Below are 19,466 nucleotides of genomic sequence, written 5' to 3'. Positions count from 1 at the left end.
ATCATTTATTTTATGAATTATTTATTTTTTGTTTCTAAATATGTTAAAGGTTATCGGTTGTTGAATGTTCCCGCCAATGTTTTTGTTACAGAGTAATTGATAATACAGTAGGAAAATTTGTACTGCATAAGCACTTTATAGATATTTGACTAACTTGGTTTTGATGTTTAGTCGGGGACAAGTTCGTTTCTCCGTGGTGAGACTGAATCACGGGAATGAGTCTTCGAACTGACTTACCCGGACTATTGCATCTCGTTTAGGGTCGATGCTACTTCATTTTGGGAGGGAGTGAACTTTTGACCCCGACTATACATTACTACTGTATTTATCCGCGAGGCTAATTTGTTGGAGGTGTTTAGACTGCTTACAGTTTGAATTAAGGTTTTGAATAAGAATATTTTAAATTGCAAGCAGACTCACAACTGAATACTTTCGGATCAAGAATGCCATAGTACTTTGAAATTTCTAAATTACATCCCGAAGAAATTGAAACCTAACCAACCTAAACTATAATTACCTTTAACTGGGGTGACTAATATTTTAAATACATTAGATTTTTTTTTACTTCTCACAAAATATTTATGGCACTTAATGATTATGTAAATACTGCACACACACACACATTTAAATGGTTAGCTTTGTTCGCTGAAACTTCATACATCATTACAATAAGAGAATATATATATATATATATATATATATATATATATATATATATATATATATATATATATATATATATATATATATATATATATATATATATATATATATCCCGTGTGATTTTATCAAGATTTATCTTATCCACGTTTTCATTGTGGATTTACATGAAATATATATATATATATATATACATATATATACAGCTCCTCCCCGACTTACAACCTACTCAACTAACGACCACCCACACTTACGATCTGCCTCAGTTGTACCAAAATTTTGTCAAATTACGCATTTTCGAGTCCCAACGTCAGTACAGACAAAATTTTTGTTTGTAATTCACTTTAAAAAGGCTGGCAAGCTTAAAAGTGAGAGTTTTGTGGTGCTGAGAAGAAAAGGAGACACCCATTTTAGATTTTCTATGTATTACTTAAGCATTTTTGACTTACGACCTGGATTTGGGTCCCTAACCCCGTCGTAAGTCGGGGAGGAGCTGTGTATATATATATATATATATATACATATAACGAATCTAATTGGTTCTAGAACCTTGTTCGTTATAGCATTCGATTGTTATAGGATTAATCCGTTCCAGGCCCCCAAATACAACCACTTAACACTGAAAAATATAATATAAAATTGTAAAAATTGTAAAAAAGTGCATAAATATGCATCCAAACCCCTAAAATAAAGAATATCATTAATACTTGTATTAAAAAACCCAATTAGTAAAAAAAAAAAAAAAAAAATGTTCGTTGTAGGAGTTTCGTTCGTTATAGCATTCTCAATTTCATAGGTAAAACCGTTCGTGTTATAGGAATATTCGTAGTAGGATCCGTTCGTTATAGCATACCCCACTGTATATATATGCGATTTTTTCCGGTATGAGGAAATTCGTCTTCATACCTGGAAATGCTCTGCACCAATTATTCTAACAAATGGGGAAATTGGTATTTTCTGGTTACAGTCATACTCCTGTTAAGGATTATAAGCCCTCAGGTAGTCTCTTGATAGATCACACTGCTACAATAAGTAAATAAATGGGAAACACTAAGTGGGGATAAGTAAACTGCAGAAGATGAATATGTTGGTGAATATATTTATAAACCTGAAATTTCTTTACAACAATGCTCCAGTTAATATACCATTTCCAATCCATATATAATGCAAAAAGTTAGCTGTCTTATCACACCGACATACAACCTTTATCATGTAAATGCCAATCTTACAATGAACCTGAGTAACAAAATTTTAATATGGACATACTGTACAGTAGTTTGTCATATTGTTGTCATTTTCAACAGTAAATATATAGCACCAATTCAGGCGCTGAAAACTTGCCAATAACACCTGAATTATTCATTAAAATACAGTACTGTACTTAAATGATTTTGTTGCCTTAAAGGTTAACTCCAATCACATACTTTTTTATATCATTGGTACTTTAACAAAAATTAATAAAAAATTGAAGAAAAAATAGTTCAAACAATTAAAAAGCAAACAAATTTTTTTCCAGAAATTTGCTAAAGACAAGACATCCTGAAGTCATAAAAAAATTATATCTAGAAGGCTCACAGCAGCTTTATGAAGGGGTTATAGTTGCTTTGGGATAGTTACAAGTCAAAATTTGTTTCTACAAAATTAATGAATACAACACAAATTTTCATGGGCATTAAACAGTATATTGCAACCTAAACATTTAATCCATCTCTTACATTTGTTGAGAAAGCACACAATTTTCACCGTTCACACTCCACTATGATCATTGTCAGATGCCTAATTTTGTAAATTTATATTTTATGCAATATAGTAGAGAACTGATCTATTTAAAATATATTGTACTGTATTGTACTATACTGTACAGTACAGTATTAGATTTTGTGGGTCTCATGAAGATTAGGAACCCATGTTTATTTTACCTGATGATTATTAATAAAGTGAAATCAGTGAAGGTTCCTAATCTTCTTAAGATGCCATTTCTTAAATTGTAATTTTTAATATACAGTATCGGTAACTTCAGTACAATGATCTAGAATAATTGGAGATGGAAACTGTTATGCAGAAGCAAAATGACTAACATCTTAACAACACCTTCTTCATAATGTTTACAGTGATGTCACAGCCATTTGGGGGTTTGTTGGATGCTTGACAGAGTTTGTCTTTCAAGTGGTTATTTCATTATTTATGGATATGAATACAGTATATTTAATTAACATAAGGTTTGAAGCTTTTAGGTGCACCTTATTATATAATTTTCCTCTGGAGTTCTCCTTTAAGTGGAACAATCACCATTAAATGGCCCAAATAAACTGGACAAAGCATCCCAAAGCAAGCATTCTGAATGTTTAACAAGTTTGCATTTTGTTTTCACAGCCTAAGCACCTATTCCCAAATTAACTGCAAAATTTATGTGTAATATATCCTTAGAACCTATTAAACTCCTTGTGTTAAACTAATAATTATAAAAATAAAACAACCTCAAAAATGTGCATTTCTTTTTTGTCCATCCAGCCAAAGAAGGATATCATGATTGACGTAACTGTCAGTTTCTAAATCCAGAAATCAAAAGTTTGTATTATCAGTTCAGCTGCCAGTTTTCAGAGATTTTCACAGCATTTGGTGCAACTGGTCTAAATATTTAGGTGTATTTTACGTACCAAGATGCGTCCACTCTGATGTACAGTAACTTTCCGTCCATTTATTCCACCAGTTACCCCATATTCTATAGTACTGTAATATAATCCTTCTTTTCACTAGATTGACATAAAATTTGCATGTTTGTTTACAACATAAAGTAGTCTTAAAAAAGTAACTTTAAATGTATTTCCTTTTTTTTTTCTTTTTTGCAAACTAATACATACAAGTATATATTTTTTTATTTCAAATCATAGGTTTGAGAATGAACTCATTTACAAGATGCTAAGAAGTTTACATACTATTTGATACAGTTATACCTCGCTCTACGTTGCCTTGCTATATGCTGTTTCACTAGGTGGGTTGTTGAGGAATTGGAGAAAAAAAATATTTTTCATGACACATGAACACGGCAACAGTGGCCTACTTTGGGTAGCCTAACACTGCTAACAATTACCAAATCCCCTTTCTAGCATCAATCTAGCCATTAGTACCATATTCATTTGAGTTCATTTGCTAAGAGACAAGTAAAAACATGATCAATAGATCAAAACCCAATAAGTTGAGAGGAAAATGCCCAGCAAGTGAGGTTTGTGCCTCTGTCAAGAAAAAAATCATACTCTAATCTCATGGTTAAATTATATGTTCTCAGGTGCTCTAATGCTGGCAAACAAGTGGTTTACATTGTCTGAACAGTTGTCCTACCTACCAAATAGTGAGAACAGTTTGTGAGAAAAGGGACAAAACTAAGGTATGTGCTTAAAGTGGGGCACCTGTAATTGCTATAAGGAACTGTACAAACAAGAAGAAAGTTGTTCACCAACTTTTTTACCATTATCTTAAACGTACATCCATAGATGAAGAGACAGGTAATCCTGCCACTTCGTCTCAATAAGTTCATCGCTCCCTGCACCAGCCGGCCTCTGTATGTAGTCTCCTCAACCATCTCTGGTCAATGTTATCTTCTTGACATACTTATTTTAAATGATAGCAATATTGTTTAAGTTAACAATATTTTTTTTTAGAAAATTTTGACCAAGATGTCACTATTTCTATCATTAGGTCTAAGGCAAACTTGTGTTCACTGTACAATACTGTACGTTGTTTCACTTAACAAGGAACTTTCAACAACATGTGACCGACATTCAACAACATGTGTCCAACAGTACAGCGAGGTATACCTGTACGGCATTTGGATGAATGAATTTTTTTCACCAAAATAAGTCCCTTCCAATGAATCCATATGACTGGGGATCCAATTTGTAAAAAAATAATTATATTTTGACTGAATTGCTATAGAAGCTTGATCATTTGTTGGAGAATTGTAAACGAGTTCTTAGTAACTTTGAGTGGTGGGTATGTTTCAACTGTCCACCAGGTGTCTGGATGCATCTCCATAACCTTGTCCATGCAGTCAGCCAGGGCTGGGGAGATACACCATCTTCAGATGACTGGTTTGACAAGTAATTAACTTACAACAAAGTTGTGCAGTGATAACTGCAGTGTATTTATAATTTCAGAGAAAACAATCTTTCTATACACTGCATATCACTGAGAACACTGATAAACCCAACCACTACTTACCTAGAGACATTAGCCAGTAACAACAGAAAACTACTACACTGGACCCCTGTGTTATGGAATGGATGTAGTGCAAATTATTTTTGCACATATACTGTACTGTACTCCCATGTTAAAAGTAAAGATGCATTTATACGGAAATTTTTTGGAGTCAACACAAGTAATAAAAATGCACTTATAATTGGAGATGTACATTTCTTAACACTTGAATTATAGTTTAGAAATTTTATTATACAGTAAGAGTAAATACTGTACATAAAATTACATGAGTTTTACTAACCAGAGATTTAAAATATCGAGTTTTACATCCAATGTAATTCCTTTACGTGCTTGTTTAGGTGTAGTACAGTACTTGCATTTGAAATTGCTGGCCTTTTTGTAGACATTTTGAGGGGATTGGAAATGCACATCAGTGAGGATAAATCTTAGAACAACAACAGCTAGATACAGAAGCAGACTGTAACTGACGTGCTCCCAGATTCAAAACAAAGCTTGCCACCAACGTAAATGATGTGCGCAAAACTTTTAGAATTTCTTATTTTTTTTTTTGCATTTAGTGATTAAATTTGTATATTTTACTTAAAATACCATAAGGGCCAATTTACATTCCATATCTTGATTTTAGTGGTAGTGATTTATGTTGTCCGTAAGGGCAAATTTCCATAACCAGAATTCCTGTAGCATAGGGGTTCAGTGTAAACAAAAAGAAATCAATAATCCATTACTATCGAACTAGGGGTGCTTAAAGACCTTTGAATATTGGCACAAAATATGACATGTAGACCCATTATGTAATCCACTCTTTGTATTGTATGATCAGTACCTATGAAAGCCTTTCGCTGCTAACATATTAGGGATATCATCCCATATATATCCCATTGCTCCTTCTACTGATACACTTGGCCATGACCAGACAGGTTCTCTATATTTGGATAAAAATTCTTTGACATGTAGTTTGAGCAGCCTAACAGAGAGATGACATTGGTAATAACTAGAATAACTAGTTTAAGTATCTGAGGTAAAGAATATCATATTCTTGGGGATAGAAAACCTTTGTAACAAATCCTTAAACAAAAACAGCCAAGGAATAAGAGAATACCATTAGTAATAATTTGTTCCTATCATAAAATTTAATCTGTATAGAATATTCCTAAAGGTATCATTACCATCATCAATCATATACTGTCTACCCTTTACCACACTAACAATCTCCCCAACGTGAAACATTTCTTGAGTTGAGGCTGACCAGGTTATTACACACATGCAATAGCTAGTCACTACCTGCTGTACCAAAGAAGTAAAGTGTGGAAAGAATCAAGTATTAATAATTGTTACATTTTTATATTTTTTTTTTGCTATTGTACAACATTATTAACAATCATTGGGATAATAGGTATTTAACATGTAGTATACATCTTCATTCATTCTTCATAAAATCTATTGAATGTTATCATAATAATTGGGTAGTTATAACCCAACACTGGTAATGTCCCTGATCCATTCTCTAGTATTTCTCCATTACTCATAAAATAATATACAGGTACCATAAAAAAAACTATCACTATTCTGGAAAAATAAAAGATCAAAGGTTACCTGCAAGAATACCCTTACACAATGAATCAAATATATCAAATATATATATATATATATATATATATATATATATACTGTATATATATATATATATAAAACAAAGTCCTGATACTCAATTACTTTGAAAAACAACTTAAAATGTGCAGCTTTAGTAACAAAGGAAATGGTCTGAGCCACAATTTAGAGTTTGGCATTAGAGGCTGCGGCAGCAGAGATTGAAGTATTCTTGGAAGCTGCCTGACTTTTGAGCTTGTTCAGAACTGTACGGATGCCAGCACCATATTCTGGACATGCTTGTGAAAAATTTTTGATGGCCCTTTCCTGCAGGAACTCCTGTGCATTAATTAGGTGGTTAGCAATATTCTCCACAAGGTCATGGCGTTCCTCCTCATTCAGCACCTGTAGCAATTAGAAAAATGAGGTTAAAAATGTCCACTGTACATTATTATCAAGATACTACTGTACTGTATATTATGCACAATATTTATTGATGAAAAAAGGCAAAAAATAAAATGGCCATAAGCTTTCTGGAGAGTAAGCTCAGGAACATAGTGAAGCAGAGGAGACAACATTCAACTCTGAGAGTGAGTTTATACCGGTAGTTACTAAGGACCTATCACGGTCAATCCATCTTCACTCCAATAATACCGTACAACACAACCCTCAAGAATTTGGAAGTTTCCTTTTATTTTTATGACTAACCGGTATGTATTCTACTTCATAAAAACATACTATTGACATTATTCATATTTATCACCTCTCCATGTTTGAAGCATTGAATGCATATTTGGATAAAATTCCTTGGTTGGTTAATCTAAAGCCAGTTGCTTAGTATCCTCTCCAGTAACGTACAGTACAGTATTTTTGTCTGTATTGCAACTATTAATTTAACTGCCACTTCTCCGAGTTATCATCCCGTATACCAGGCATGGGCAACCTTTCCTCAGTCATGGGCCGCATTACAATTTAGGTATTTTTGTGAGGGCCTACCCACCAAAATCAATATCCTACCTAACACAAAAGCAATGTTAATATTTTATTAGTATAGACAGGGAAGCAATTTATTGTCGTGTTCACCTTACGATATTGCCAGTTTACAATCAGTCTTTTTCCCATTTATGAAACAAATCCATCATAATTTTTTAGAGTAAAATGTTAATGTTTCTTGACATTTAACAGAAGATGAGTGAAGCAGTCTTTGAATACGTTGATTTTTCCTACAGTTACAGCATTTTTCTTACTAATGAGACACACCCCACTGGAATAATGGCAATATTACCGGTAATCTTGGCAAATGGGGAACTACAGTAAAAGTCCAAAAATCCGGACCACCTGAATATCCGGACTTTTCGAAAACTCAAATTTTTTTTTAGCTGGCTTTTGTGTATGTGCGCATGCATGAGCGCCACAGCTGCACAGTGACAACAAGCGACCACGCAGTCGCCACTTTAAAATGAGCAATCAAACTGTGACAACGTATGTAATTTTGAATCCATTTACAGAGTACTGTACAAGCCCATAATAATGGCTCCTAAAGTAGATAAACTTCGTTGTGTGAAGAGAAAGAAGAACACGTTGAAATTGAGTGACAAACTTGAAATAATTAAGAAACTAGAACGTGGTGTGAGCAATATTTTTCTAATGGAAACATACGACATTGGAAAGTCTACAATTTATGATATAAAAAAGGCTAAGAATAAAATTCTAGAATTCACAGCTTTTTCTTTAAAACTGCTCGTTTTGATAAATGAAGCATGCGATATTTGCTAATGAATAAACTATCAAAATGTACCTGTCCATCTCTTCGTTATTCCTCCTTAAATTTGAATTTTAAAAGTACTGCCTGAGAATCCGAAAATCCGGACCGACCCAATCCCCAAGCAGTCCGGATTTTTGGACTTCTACTGTACAATGAAATAATCTATAGGCACATATCTTGCTCTCTCTCTCATATATATATATATATATATATACAAGTTAAAATTTTTATATTGTTGACTACAGGGGGGTATACATACCTGTACTTATCACTGTTATATTTTCGTAGTGTAAAGATTATTCTTTTAATAAAAAGTGCTTTATTCACCATAAACTGGCTGTATCAACCTGAACCACGGGCCACATTAAATTGCATTTCTCAATCACTCCACGGGCGGCATAAACACATGGGCCGCGGGTTGTCCATGCCTGCTGCATATCGTAATCTACACTAAGTTCAGCTGTGGAGCTATGAGGTGGGCATCTTCAAATTATCAGTACACTATAAATTGGCTGACACAGCTGCAGCAGAAAAATTAAGGGAGAAATAACTCAAACATAATCTTTCTTTTATTTAATCAAGTGCTAGAACACCCTTGATTCATTTTCATAGGTGTATTGACATAGGTGGATTTTATCAGCTGCACGCAAAATCGGTAATAACTTGGGGAAATTTTCTAAATAGAAGATACGGTACAGTAAACCATTGATAATTTGAAATTTGATTACTAATAACTTGATATAACTCAGAATGGCAGTAAAACATTCAACCGTAAATTATTTGAATTGTATTTTTTTTTGCATAACTCGCAATATTCCGAGATATGACAACGCAATCTCGGTGTGGCGTAACACGTGATCTTAAACTCAGGTCTCACTCTTGTACGAGCCAACCCATTCAGCATCACTCTCTAGCCGTGTTTATCACTTGTCTGTGATCGTTTGAGGGGAAAATTCATTACAATACTCTAATGTATATATAAAACAAGAAGCATGGGCGTGTATATGTGGGAAGTGAACGTTTGTGTGTGGAGGCAGTGAGCTGTAACGGCATCTCTCCCTTCCTCAATGTGAGTCAGCTGAACTGTGTCACATCGCCCAGAGGACCTATTCTTTGTACATAAAATAATATATACAGTACAAGTAAATGTGAGGAATATACAAAAATACAGTCTGACCTCGCAAATTCGTGCTAATTGTTCTCCCACCATGCCCAGATAAGCACTAAAAACATAAGAAAACTTGCTAATCATCTGCTAAAAAATTTAATCTAATTGTACAACATTAATCTTTATTGCTTCAAACTTACACTCCAATGCCATATTTATTGAACAGTTCTTTAACACTTATTCCAATATATAAACGATGTGATTCAGCAGAGTTAAATGACTTAGTGAGTGAAGGGTTAGCATAACTTCAACAAATTAAAATGACATGTGTCAAATAAGAAAAAAAAAATGCTATGATAATCTATAAAAGTGATCATAAAATACAATAACACATATTTTATGTAAAAAAAAAAAAACTCCTTCCACACGCATACAATCCTATGGGCGATATGACACAGTTCAGCCAGACAGACATCCAGCTGACTCAGAGACTTGTGCCTGCAGCTGCACTGTGTATGCCATGATGTCACATAGGGGGGTGAGGAAGCATGGATGGCTGCTGGGCTAGCGAGTCGACAACACAGTTACAGCTCACTGCCTCAATTCATACGTATTTTCACTTCCCACACAAAAACACTCATACTCTTCATTTTTCTTATTTTAAAATTTTGTATTTTCTTTAATTCTAAGCCATATTAGAGTAGTATAATGATTAATAAAAAAAAATTCTCCTGTGCACCTGAACAAGTGATAAACATGGTAATTGGGGAACTATCATGAAAACGCACAGACTTGCAGAAAAACGAACTTCTCAGACACGAATTTGTGAGGTCAGACTATTACTAACTAAAGAAAAAATATTGCACTATCATTTGGCAACAGTGTCACTACACATGGGACGTGAGACCGTGAACAGCTGGCATCCCCCACGACGCTTTGTGATAACTCCCGTGCACAAAAGAAAAGTTTATTCGTCCCGCTTTGTCCAATAGCATACCATAAAATACTACTAAACATGAATAAGAAACATTGTATGTGTGCATGAATAGCAAGATGTACTGTGCCACTTCATTATATAAACAATATTAGTGTGATTTATTATATGTACTTGAAATTGATGCACCTACCACTGTTAGTAATAAATTGGATATAGTATGTATACTGTAAGTGAGTACAGTATATACAGTGCAGTAGTAGTACAGTATACATTACTTTGTTTATTTACAATATATTGTACATTTACAGTGGTGTTTGCATATACTGTACTGTATAAATACTGTACAACTCTGTGTCTGTCTGTGCGAGAAGCGTAGTTTAGACCCTTGGAAAACTTTCTTGGTACCCCAAAAAATTATAGAGATGTGTGATTTTTTCCCGGGATAAGAAAACAATCTCCACACCAGGAAATCTCTCAATCCCACAACCACTCTGCACCAATTATTTTGGCTAGCGTGGAGATTATTGTATAAACAATATTAGGGTTAGTAATTAATTTGACAAAAGTGATAAAAACGTGATGAAATTAGTTGAGGGGAACAGTGAGGCTATAACTCCAGGTGTGTTGAGTTTGATAATTCATTCACTCTACAGAATATAAGACATAAGAACCAATCATGGAAATTCCAGCACTCTTGAATAAAAAAAAATTAAAGCACAGTTGAGAACCACAACTTTTTTTCTTACCTTTTTGTAGAAGATGCCAGCTTGAGTAAAGTTGTCTTCATCCTCACTGTTGTAACGAGTAACATCTCCCTGCACAGTAAACTTGCTCTCCCCAAAGCTCTTGCAGTCACAAGGACCAGAGAAACTGTTTGGGTAGTAGTTGGGTGCACATTCCTGTCAAAAAGTTTAAAACAGTTAATAGAGGAAAAGGCATTGTTACAATACTGAAGAGCATATTTCCATGTCTACCAATAATACTATGTACCATTGCCACTAATGGCAATCAATGGTTGCCAGATACTTAAAAATTAATTTTCAGTGCCATCCTCTTGGGAGTTGTGGTGTCTCGTATTTCTTGTCATGTGTTAATCTGCTACATTTCAAATGAATTTAGTAACTTTATTTTGCAAATTTTTATGCTTCTTTTTTATTTAGTGCCTACCTAAATTACTGCCTTTTACTATATATTTACTAAAAGGAAATTTGTTTATTTTGTGGAAAAGTCACACTGAGTGTTTTACAATCAAGCATTGCACCATTCTAACTACCACAAACTTCCATAGCTGCTCACCAGAGGGCAGTCACAGCATCACTTAATCAATGTTCACTCAAAGTAGTGGATGCTTGCTCCTCTTCTAGCTGCTTTCAAATCACAGGGTCACTCACTCCCACTCCTAAATTCCTTCGAGTTTACCATGTTCCCTACTTACCAAGATGTCTAAATGTGCAGCAGCAACTTCTGCTTCCAGTTCAAGTGAGAATGAGAAGAGATAGATGTATAATCTTGAAGATAAATTAAAATTTTGGACAAACTTAATCGTTGTGGAGTAAATGCATCAGTTGATATATTCCAAAATGGAGTAAATGAAGGTACAATTTGCATCAGACTGAAAATGACAAGACTTGTGGAACATATATTCAGACATTGATACCCAAAACCATCTAGCATTTAAGGCCACTGCAATACCAAGAAATGGAGGATGCTTTGAAAATTTGGATTATGAACATACAACAGTGTGAAGCTGCACTGAATGGTCCAATGATTAATGCTGAGGTGATGGTAATTCAAGCTCGGTTGCTCAAGAGAGATTGCAAGCCAGTTAGTGACAGCAAATTCACAGCTAGCTTGAGGGTTTACGCCTTGATCTCAGTCTCTGGTGCTTAATTCTTGATCTCAGTCTCTGGTGATTAGGTCTTGATCTCGGTCTTTGGTGCTTAGGTCTCAATCTTAAGTCTCTGGTGCTTAGGTCTCAATTTTGGTTTCGGATACATTTAGTCTTCAATTTTTGTTCGAGACCTTTTGAGACCACAAGTTTATTTATTGATATTCAGATGTGTTGGGAAGGAGTGGTTAACAGGTGAAGTTTGGGTTCAAGTACAATTACCTCACCTCAGGATGGGAAGATTTATACAGCCCTGGCCAAATGTCACACTAAAGAGCTATTTTCTAATTGGTTAGAATATTTTTGTTTCACCACATAAACTGAGGCATAATGAATATTACTAACAGAATATTGTAGTGTAAGAACTATTGCTAATCTAACCTAACAACCAGGTGGTGTATGAACGATTGAGTGTGCATGTAACAGAAAAAGAAAAATCCAAACTATATTTACCCGAGATTACAAGTTGAACAGTAACATAGTTCACCCTCACCCGCTCTGATTGGTACTGGGTGGTGAGTCAACAAATTGGCGAAATAATTAGGATATTATTTCTTGTTACCCCTCGTTTAGGATATTATTTATCATTATCCCACGGTTAGCTCTAATTTGGCTTAACGATAGATTTTTTCAGGAACGCATCCCAATCGTTAGCCTCAACATTGGACATGAGTAAAATTTCTTCCCCAAGTTTTTCTGTTGGAATACAATCACTGAACTGGAATATTTTAAGTCAGGTCTTACAACATTTCAGATATATGTGTCCTGAAATTTGATGTACTGTACCTTACAATCATAATGACACCATATAACATATTCTAAACTGGTTAAAATTAAACCATGATTGTGTCAAGAGGTATTATACTGGGTCAGCTTAATATACTGAACATTTTCTGGAATAACCTTGAAAGTGTAGTAAAGTTGACAAATCACTATTTTACCCCAAACCTAAAACTGTTCTGAACTTATTAATTTCCAATTTCTGTGACTTACCTGGTTGCTATCAACAGTCATGGGACCATCACGCTGGTAGTTTTTGACACGAGCACGGTAGGGACAGTTCACAGGGATCTGAGTGAAGTTGGCTCCAAGACGATGACGATGGGTATCATTATAGGCGAAAAGTCGAGCCTGCAGCATCTTGTCTGGAGATGGCTCAATTCCTGGCACCAAATTGGCTGGTGAGAAAGCTAGTTGTTCCACCTGATTGTGATAGAAGAAAATTGTTAACATGAAAATGAATTTCTTTTATTACATTCCTGGACCCTATTCTTAAGTCGTTTTGTTTGCAACTCAGAACCACATTAATTTTGCAATGAAATCTGAATAAAACCCAACCCAACCTGTAAAATGAATACAATTATAACCCATTAAATACAAATAATGCATGTACAGTGGTCCCTCGGTTAACGAGCACAATCCGTTCAAGAAGGTTACTCATTAACCGAAAAACTCGTTAACCGAAACCATTGTTTCAATGGGTTTTTGGGCAATTGGTTCCAGCTCACCGAAAATTGCCTAAATTCAACAAAAAAGGTAGTAACGTACACTTACATTGAGGTGTGTATGTAGAAGGCTCTTGGATGATGATGATGGGAATTAGAATGGGGGTGGAGGAGAAGGGAGAAGAGAAGGCGTTGGGGCGGAAGAGAAGTCACCCCATGGCACCATTTCACCCATAAAATTTTAGTTCTCTTGGTGTAATTCAAGATTACAGTATTTTCTTTAAATCAACACTGCACTGCATTATATATTGTCAATATGTAAAATAAATTTCAAAATGACCAATAATTTGCTTGTGAACACAGAAAAAAAGCGTTTAGCTGAAGAGAGTCTCAAGCAAGATGTTACCTCCACTGAAAAGACATAAAGACTGACGCCTGTATGCTGTGTTGGCAGGCTGGATGGCGTGCCACAAACTAGTGACCTTACCTTCAATTATGTTCAATAATTGTTAAAATGACTAAAAATTAAACTTTTAAAATTATTGAATAGTATAAACTTCTTGATATTTACTAAAAGGGTAAGGAATTTAAGCCCTCGAACCGATTACTGTATTGGCGGACTATTACTACAGCTGGTGGACCACCAAATGCAAGCTAAAACATGTGGAGGTCGGCTCGTAAGAAACTCGTTAATCGAGGGATTGCTCGTTAACCGAAGTTTAGAATCTTATGGAAGGTAACTCGTTAACCGAAATCTCGTTAACCGAGGCGCTCGTTAACCGAGGGACCACTGTAAATAGAGGCAGTTTCCATGAAAATATTCCTGGTTAAACAAGAGCTGCAACATGCCAGCACGCCTCTGATGGTATGCTACCTCCGACTATCCTCTGGGTCACAAACATATCGTACTGACTGGCTTATATCTGCTGTTTCTTGACTTGTCCTTATTAACCTTCACCAACATGAATGCAAAGCGACTAAAAGTGATGCTGATAGCAAAAGACAAAGAAAATCTATTTTGGTAGAGATGAAAATGGGTGATTGAAGGCTTTGAAAAGGGAGAGCGCACAGCCAACATTACAGGTGCAATGGGCCTTCATGAGACAACCATATATAACAGGGGTGGCCAAACCACGGCTCGCGAGCCGTTTTGACACTCAATGTGCGGCTCGTGAAAATATATTGGCTCACCTCCTTTTTGCGTCATAATTAATATAAGAAGCTGATACAACAACTGAAGCTAGTTTTGTTATTTCATGGAGTATTGCTCGTGCTAAATGCCCATATTCTGATGGAGAATTTGTTTAGAAGAATATAGCTGAAGTTGTTGCCGCGTTAGATCCAAATAACACAAAACTTCAGCGACTAATAGCACAAACTCCAGTTTCACGCCACACTACAGAGAGGCGTATCTCCCAGATAAGTGCTGATGTTGCAAGCAAGAAGCAAAATGATTTGAAGAATTCTCTAGCATTTAGTTTGGCTCTTGACGAGTCTACAGACATACAAGACAACCCACAACTGGTGGTATTTGTTCGTTATGTTTCCTTTGATGTAACTGTGAAAGAAGAGATGTTAGACCTAGTGGCACTAAAAAAAGCAACTCGTGGTGTTGACATTAAAAATGCGCTTGACAGAGCCATAACAAATGCTGATGTTCCACTGGATAAACTTGTCAGTGTTGCAACGGATGGAGCACCTGCAATGGTGGGGAAATATGCAGGACTAATTGCACTCATGAGAAGTGATCCCAAATTTCCAGAATTCCTCCCTGTTCACTGCATCATTCATTGTGAACACCTAGCAGCCAGATACTTCAGGTACGAAAATTTTATGAAAATTGTCCTAGATATTGTCAATTTCATCCGCTCAAATGGGAAGACCCACCGACAGTTCAAATGATTTATTGAAGAACTGGAGCTTGAAGACAAGCCCAACAATGTCTCTTTCTACTGCATTGTGAGGTGGCTGTCAACCAGCAACGTCTTGAATAGGTTTGTAGATCTGTTGAACCCTATCACTACTTTTCTTGAAGAAAAGAAAAGATCCTATCCTCAACTGGAAAATGATGAATGGATGCAAGATCTTATGTTCCCTACTGATATAATGAAACATCTACAAATTCTCAACTTAGCACTCCAGGGGGAGGATAAGATTGTTTCTGAGCTTACTCAAACAATTTTCAGCTTGCAGAATAAAATAAGAGTTTTTCAGAGACATACAGTCAAGAAACTTCAGCCACTTCCCCCATCTCAAAAGGAGAGTAAATACATTCCCTGATACTGAAATAAAAGACCACAAACTGAAAGAATACAAAGATAAATTACAAGGACTGCTTGATAATTTCCTAGCCAGATTTGATGACTTGCAGAAGCTGAAAACCTGCTTTGCCTTTCTTCTAGATCCATTCATGGTTGATGTAATCAATGATGGTTGTCCGATTCTCAAACCTCCGGTTACAGAATCATCTGCTGTAGAAATGGAACTAATGGAATTTCAGGAGGATCTGGGTCTAAAGAAGATCCATAAATCTCAGTCAACAATTGAGTTCTGGAAGAAAGTTCCAGAAACAAAATATCCTGAACTCAAGAAAACTAGTGTGCAACTCATCTCAATTTTCAGCACAACATACTGCTGCGAATCACTGCACTCTGTAATGAAGTTTGTAAAGTCAAAACATCGTGCAATCCTCACAAATCAACACCTGACAGAGCTAATTCGTACAGCCTTGACAACATATCAGCCGGATTTTCAAAGATTCGCAGCCAAGTTGGAAACCCACAAGACTTCTACTACTGTAGTAGTAAATAGCCTGATAATTGTAACAATATCTCTTTATGTAATAAATAATGTTCTGACAATATTGGACCTTTGTAAGATGGTATCTGATTAAAGTACAGGTATCTTTAATTTTATTGCTTTACTTGTTTTTCTTTTCCATATTTTTCTCCAAATTTTTACCAAATGCTTTCTGAGACAAATAAATTTAATAAAAAATACTTTATATTTTTTTACCCTTTATTTCAGCAATTTCATTTTATGTTACTGAAATACATATTTTTCTGAGATGTTCCTGTACTGTTTTACTGTCTCAACATCCTGTGTTTCAAAAAGGCCCTACACAAAATTATGAAGAACAATGGAAGATTCTTATCCATTCTCTCCAGATGCCCAAACCATCTCAGCCTGCCTCTACACAGGTCTTCACCAATACTCGCAATACCCAAGCACCCTCTTAGCTCTAAAAAGGGCCATCTGTCTTTGAGTGCCCAATTACACATCCACATCATCATGCTTTACAAATGTTTTTTAGTAGAAATGATCTCAAATTTCACCTCTTAAACATGTCAATACTTCATCACCATTCTACAATATGTAATCATATGCGTAATCAATACTTCATCACCATTCTACAATATGTAATCATATGCGTAAAGCTGGTCTGAATTTCATGTGTACTCTTTGTGTAGCACTGTTGACACATAATGGATTCCTAACCTTATGTGGCACATCTGCAATTAACTGTCAAGAGGCCGACTGTTTCATATATGGCACATCCACAATGAAAGAGTTAAATTAAAAAAAAATAGCTGATAACTTACATGAAATCCTGGAAAAAAAACTATAATGAATTAAATTATGTACAAAAACTTGTCAATTTACTAAATAAACAAAATGGAGTACTGTAATAAATATCATACACTCTATCTTGTATATAATTACAGTATTCTGGACTTACATCTCTCCGTGACATAAAATTGCAAATATAGACAAATTAATACCTCAGCAAAGTAGCTCTTGGGGTTGCGGTCGAGGACGAGGCGACCAACAGGCATGAGAGGAAATTCCGCATGAGGCCACACCTTCGTCAGATCAAAGGGGTTGAACTTACATTTTTCAGCTTCTTGCAAGGTCATAACCTATAGACAAGGAATCATATAAGAAATTAACTTTTAGTAAATCTCTGATAACAATGTGAAACTTTAACTTACCCTGTCGGCTGAATTCCAGGCACCAATATTAAATTTTCTATATAGCTACTTTAACAACCATGGCACACATTTTATTATTAGTAATTCATCAATGTTTGCTCTCGGGGCTAAATAAATGAGGCAAAATAAAAATCACACTTGTATATAAAAAATTTTTTCAATGCATTTTGGCCCTTTTGTGACTCATCAGCACAAAAATATATAAATCTGCACCCTGCATGCTGTAAACCCTAAATATTCATGTCCTCTAAATTTGTGATTAAATATTTTGAACATAATTTCCAACTCTGCTTTGTCATTCACTATATTGTTCCATGATATTCCCTGGAGTTGGGCGTATTTTTATTTCACGCTCCTCTATTATTCGAGGATGACACCCTGGATGTACCCAAGAATGTCTGTGGGTAGTTTTAAAGTTGCCAGCATTTTTGCGGCTGGGACAGGGAGCCATTCTTTCTAGGGACAGTAATTTCCTTTACCTGTATTGTAAATATGTGTGTGTGTGTGTAGACACACACACACAAAACACATACAGTGAACCCTCACTTTACGCGGTTGATTCAACCCACGGCGGCCCGCGTAAAGTGAACAACATAACATATGGGATTAATTGAAATAGAGACTGGGCCGACCCCCAAACTCCACTTTTTCAGACACAATACCTACGTTGTAGTAAAAATAACTTCTTAATTTTATGATAGTATGCACACACAATTAATAATTAAGAGAAATATCAATAATATTAGGTTTTTTAACACTTATATTAGCAGAAAAGATGGCTGGGCACACAGGGATGGGGGGTTGGTTTCGAGGCAGAGGGCAGATTATTGGCCCTCACCTGTATCACTTGTATCAATTGTACCACTATCCACCACAGAGGCTTGCAGGGCCTCTTTGTCAAACCCCTCAAAGTCCATATCCTCACTATAATTATCACTATCACTGACTTGGACCGGCTGTGGTGGGTGGCGGGTGAAGAACTTGGTAATGTTTTGATGACTGGGCGACCTTGTGCGCACCCTGCTCGCGCCGCTCTCCGCGTAAAGGGGTACACGCACCGCGGAATGTGAGCATTCCGGTTTCGGCAGGGTACCGCGTAAACGTGGGACTGCGCAAAGCGAGGGTTGACTGTATAGCACAAATAAAATTCAATTGGAAAATCTTCTCACAAATACTCGGAAAAAAATTATTAAAAATATGACAGTCTACACTCAAGTCCGTGCTTTATTACTTTATTAATAAAGCACGGACTTGAGAGTATATTGTCACATTTTTAATAAATTTGTTTCTGATTACAGCGAACCCTTGAAGATCCGGACTAAAAGGGGGGACCACCTGTCTAGAAAAGCCGATTTTCCGGAGATTAATAAATGATATAAGAAACACCAAAAATACAGTACTAATGTAGTTATAACAAATTACTGTATATAAACCATGCATTTACCTATGATAACATAATAAGAAACATTGTATCATTACTAGAGTGAATGAAATAATATTCCCACAAACAATTGTCAACTCTGTTTATGTTTCCCACCTCCTCGGGCACCTGTATCCAAGCAACTGACGGGTCAAGCAGCGCCAAGGGCCTAAAATGTTCCTTGCTCTGGTTTGGGAATATTTCTCAGGGAAACTTCTAGGAGGCTTCTTAGCCCAGAACCCCTAAATTTTTTGTCCGGATCTTCTGAAATCTGGATTTCCCGGGTGCGGATCTTCGAGGGTTTACTGTTTTTGTGAGAGCATTTTCCCATTATTATTTATTTGTATGTGTTTTGTGTATAAATAATACAGGTAAAAGAAATATATAATTGTCCTAGGGACAATCACATAAAGGGAATATACATTTCTTTGTACACAAATAAAAATGTA

General features: G+C 35.6%; 1 protein-coding gene across 1 annotated transcript in view; it reads right to left on the bottom strand.

The window, feature by feature from the left end:
- Window positions 1-1,739: 1,739 nt before the first annotated feature.
- LOC121869981 (catalase-like) overlaps window positions 1,740-19,466 on the bottom strand; it is a 31,014-nt gene continuing 13,287 nt past the window's right edge. The window contains exons 7-10 of the mRNA XM_042371649.1: window positions 17,388-17,525; window positions 13,154-13,363; window positions 11,019-11,171; window positions 1,740-6,867 (exon numbers count right to left, since the gene is read on the bottom strand). Of these exons, the coding sequence (XP_042227583.1) occupies window positions 6,649-6,867; window positions 11,019-11,171; window positions 13,154-13,363; window positions 17,388-17,525 (720 nt within the window). The 3' untranslated portion in view covers window positions 1,740-6,648. The remainder of the gene's footprint in view (window positions 6,868-11,018; window positions 11,172-13,153; window positions 13,364-17,387; window positions 17,526-19,466) is intronic.

Source organism: Homarus americanus, unplaced genomic scaffold (assembly GCF_018991925.1).
Source record: "Homarus americanus isolate GMGI-L3 unplaced genomic scaffold, GMGI_Hamer_2.0 scaffold14467, whole genome shotgun sequence".
NCBI lineage: Eukaryota > Metazoa > Arthropoda > Malacostraca > Decapoda > Nephropidae > Homarus > Homarus americanus.
This window is presented reverse-complemented; position numbering and strand designations above follow the sequence as displayed.